This window comes from Triticum urartu, unplaced genomic scaffold (genome assembly GCF_003073215.2).
Source record: "Triticum urartu cultivar G1812 unplaced genomic scaffold, Tu2.1 TuUngrouped_contig_6832, whole genome shotgun sequence".
In the NCBI taxonomy this organism is placed as follows: domain Eukaryota; kingdom Viridiplantae; phylum Streptophyta; class Magnoliopsida; order Poales; family Poaceae; genus Triticum; species Triticum urartu.
The window spans coordinates 18,351-22,034 of NW_024117626.1; the positions used below are offsets into that span (position 1 = coordinate 18,351).

At 45.5% G+C, this 3,684-nt stretch overlaps 1 protein-coding gene across 1 annotated transcript; it reads right to left on the reverse strand.

Annotated features, from left to right (window-relative positions):
* Positions 1-557: 557 nt before the first annotated feature.
* On the reverse strand, positions 558-3,611 carry LOC125531135 (nuclear transcription factor Y subunit B-2-like). Its single transcript, XM_048695542.1, has 8 exons — positions 3,453-3,611; positions 3,164-3,367; positions 2,889-3,018; positions 2,757-2,762; positions 2,139-2,234; positions 2,018-2,068; positions 1,820-1,885; positions 558-922 (listed from the first exon to the last, which is right to left on the reverse strand). Exons 2-7 carry the CDS (start codon positions 3,349-3,351, stop codon positions 1,865-1,867), a joined length of 492 nt encoding a protein of 163 aa, XP_048551499.1. The 5' UTR covers positions 3,352-3,367; positions 3,453-3,611; the 3' UTR covers positions 558-922; positions 1,820-1,864.
* Between the last annotated feature and the right edge of the window lie 73 nt (positions 3,612-3,684).

The following is a 3,684-nucleotide window of genomic DNA, read 5'->3' on the forward strand; positions in this document are numbered from 1 at the left end:
AGAGGAGGGTGGTGCGGCGAGGCGGTCGCAGGAGTGCCACCGGCTGGGTCGCTTGCCGAAGAAAAAACTGGCGAGGCCCTGGGTTAAAGGGATGGCCAAGTGCAGTGGCAAGACCAGCGGTGGCGGTAGGTTGAGGGGAGGGTGGTGCGGCGAGGCAGTGGCAGCAGGTGGCGGGGGGGAGGAATAAGATGGGCCGCTGCAGCACAATCTAAAAAGCTTTTGAAGGAAGAAGACATAATCTCGGCTGTTCGTTTTCCATCTAACGCTTCAAACTGAACCAGGCCAAATCGACTGACCCAAATCAAAATAATTCCCTTGTTATTTTATGGAATAACTGTAGATAGATTTTAAGGGCCAATCACTCTATCTCCTATGTTTCACTTAATGTATTAGCTGTGAGTTCACATCTATGGCCCAACTGATGAACTGAGCGCTTTGGCCTGCACTTTAACCACTCGTTGCATAAGATGAGTGCGACATTATTTTGCAGAAAGGTAAAAACTATCCATATCAGCCAAGGAACGACAGCAATCAGCTCCCCTTTCACACATGTCAAATGCAATTTTACAACTCAGTTGGCTTGCACGTTGCATCACAAGTCTTAAGCACAGGTGGATGTCTGTCTGGCGAGCCTTGCACCCCGGAGAGGGCACAGGAAACAACGCACCACTATAAGTTAATACCCAGTTGCAATATATTTATGCTTCCTAATACAAATATCTGAAAACAAAAGATTGCCAAACTACCAACGGCTGAATTATTCTGAATGTACAGATAAAAACAAGCACTAAACCATAATAGGTGAATCTATTCTCTCGGAAGCAATTTACATCTTGGAGGCAGCCATCACAACCAACTGTTTCCAGCCAATGATCATCATGAACCTAATGTTGGGGCGGCTTCCTTAACAGATAGATAACCACTGCAGCAAGCAAAACAAGTGTTGTGTCAGATGAAAGAGAGTAGAGTTGCGTTTTGTGCAAACTATTATAGAGTACTCCCTCCGTTTCTTTTTACTCCGCATATAAGATTTGGTCAAAGTCAAACTACACAAAGTTTGACTAAATTTATATAAAAAAATATGAACATCTACAATATTAAAACTATATAGTATGAAAATACATTTTGTGGTGCATCTGATAATATTGATTTCATATTGTCAATGTTTATATTTTTTAATATAAAGTTAGTCAAACTTTACAAAGCTTGACTTTGACCAAACCTTATATGCAGACTAAAAAGAAACGGAGGGAGTATTTCAGAGTTGCAGATTTAAGAAGCCCACTATTGTAAAAACTCCAATGTAGGTTGAACAATTTCACGTAACCATACCGAAAACCACAGCCTTGGTGAAGTCTCAAATAGCTAGGTGCAAGACAGGCGGGCCATGTTTCTCAAGTATGGTAGCTAGGGATTCTCATACAATTCGATCCATCAAAGAAACACATTCTAGAGATTCTAGTGGTTGCACGTACCATAAGAGTCAGCCCTTAATTCAAGAGTTCGAGATACAACAGTGTATTCAACTGTTTTTATGTCAAAGAATGACTATCTTAAATATGTGATGAATTTGTTCAAAATACTGACAGTTTTGTGAAATTTACTAAAGAAACAGGAAGCATGAAACATGCATACAGCATCAAGAGAATCTGCTATGATTCAGCACAGGTACGTATTTTTAATTCACTTGTTAAAAGGGCAGAAGATTCATGAAAAAGACTACAAACCACTGAAAAGAAGAAGAGAAGGGGTACTAATTTTTAGGGCTGTCTCTGAATTTGCCTCACATATAGGATGCTTGTCAGTACAACAAAATTACCTCATGGAGCAATACCCATTGCCGAAAATTGCCTGATCTTCAGTTTCAGGTGTCCCCATTATGGTACTGATGATGTAAAGGGGAAGAGCGTCAGGAAAAGAATATGATGATTGAAGATTGCAATACAGAACTGTATCATGTTTAGCTTCAAAATCAAAGTATAGAGTTGTAATGGCAGGTGATGGCATGATAGGTTACCTGGGGTTGCATATAACCCATCCCTTGGGCGTAACCTCCATGCTGAACCATCTAAAAGAATATGAGCAAGTCAGTTTCAAGCAACATTAGGAGCAAAGGAACCCAAGTTGCAAATACTAACCGCTTGGGCGTTTGAGCTAGTCGCACCACTATGAGCACCAATTATATCTTTCTTCACGGATCCTTCACCAGATTTTGAGGTCAATTTACTATCACCCTACAGGAAAGTAATAGACAAGAGAGTCGGTTAATATTCAGTACATACTGTTCACATAAAACACACAAGATAGAAACAGAAGCTTGCAAGGCCATAATGCAGTCCAACAAAATGAGTGGGAAGTATGTACCAACTTAAGTATTAGAGAGGATTCATGCAACCTTGCTTAGATGTTAGAACTTATTGCTTGAAAGCTGGAATGGCCTTCATGAATGCAACTATGTTTCTTTCATGGTATATGAAACTGGAAAGAATGTGGGTTTTATTCAGGTGGTCACGCGAGGAACTTGCATGCTTCAAAGTACATAGGTCATATGTATTTCATATCAAGTGACAACTATATACCTGATTAAAGGGCCATAGCTCAAATTATGCGGCCTAAGCAGCCAGGGGTACTTTTGTGGCTATGTTTAAACTAGGACTAAGAGGAAACTACATTTTGTTTTGCATTGTATGAAAAATTTCAGTGAATCAATAGCATGCCGATGGTAGTACAAAAGAATTGATTACAAGATCACATACCTCCATCTGCAATCACCGCGCCCGTCCAGAAAATTGCAAGGAAGACAGAGAAGAAGCGAGGTGAGATGGAGATACAAAACAAGAAAATTATTGTCATTTGTACTAACAGCAGCGAGCAAGAGCCATGATTACATCTCTGTACTTTTGCAGGTAGATCTTGAGGGGGTCTACGTACTCCTCGAATCCGAGCGTGGCCATGGCCCAGAGCAGATCGTCCCCGTTGATGGTCTTGCGCTTCTCCTTCTGGCACTTGTCGCTGGCCCTGCCAAACCAAACCAAACCACAGCGAAAAGTCACAACTCCGGCCCAAGACAAAACCAACCCGGCCGAGTTCGTTCAAGGTCGAGGTTCGAAAGCCAGGTGGCATGATGACGGTGGCAGCGAGCAGCTAGCGGCGGGCAACTCACTCGCTGGTGACGAAGGAGATGAACTCGGAGACGCACTCCTGGAGGGTCTCCTTGGCGTCCTTGGCGATCTTGCCGTTGGCCGGCACGGCCTTCTTCATGATGCGGCTGATGTTGGCGATGGGGAGGAAGCGGTCCTGCTCCCGGACCCCGCCGCCACCCCGGGGGCTCCCGCTGTCGTCGTCCGCCATCCGGCGCCCCGAAACCCTAGATCCATCGCGAGCAAATCGGGTCAGGCCACGGATTCGTCAGGGCGCGCGATCGGGAGGGGAGGGATCGAAATCGAACGCACCTTATAAAAACGCGCGCGCGCGCGGGGGGAGGAGCGGAGGGGAGAGAAGGAAGGGGGGAGGAGGAGGACGGTGGTTGGCGCTGCGAGGAGGGGTGGGGAATGGGAGATCCGACGCTGGAGAAGGGGAGACGGCCCGGGCCGGTGCGATGGGGAAGACGACGGATCCGGGCCGTTCGTCGGTCGGGAAGAGAGAGAAGAGAGGAGGCTGCGGGGGGGGGCTCGCCCTGCCGGT

What these genes read in the sequence shown, in the direction of transcription:
- LOC125531135 (XM_048695542.1), bottom strand. Translation starts at nt 3,351, where the DNA reads ATGGCGGACGACGACAGCGGGAGCCCCCGGGGTGGCGGCGGGGTCCGG. An exon ending in ATCTCCTTCGTCACCAGCGA is followed by an intron (nt 3,019 to 3,163) that starts GTGAGTTGCCCG and finishes TTGGTTTGGCAG; the next exon opens with GGCCAGCGACAAGTGCCAGA. An exon ending in CTAGCTCAAACGCCCAAGCG is followed by an intron (nt 2,069 to 2,138) that starts GTTAGTATTTGC and finishes ATATTCTTTTAG; the next exon opens with ATGGTTCAGCATGGAGGTTA.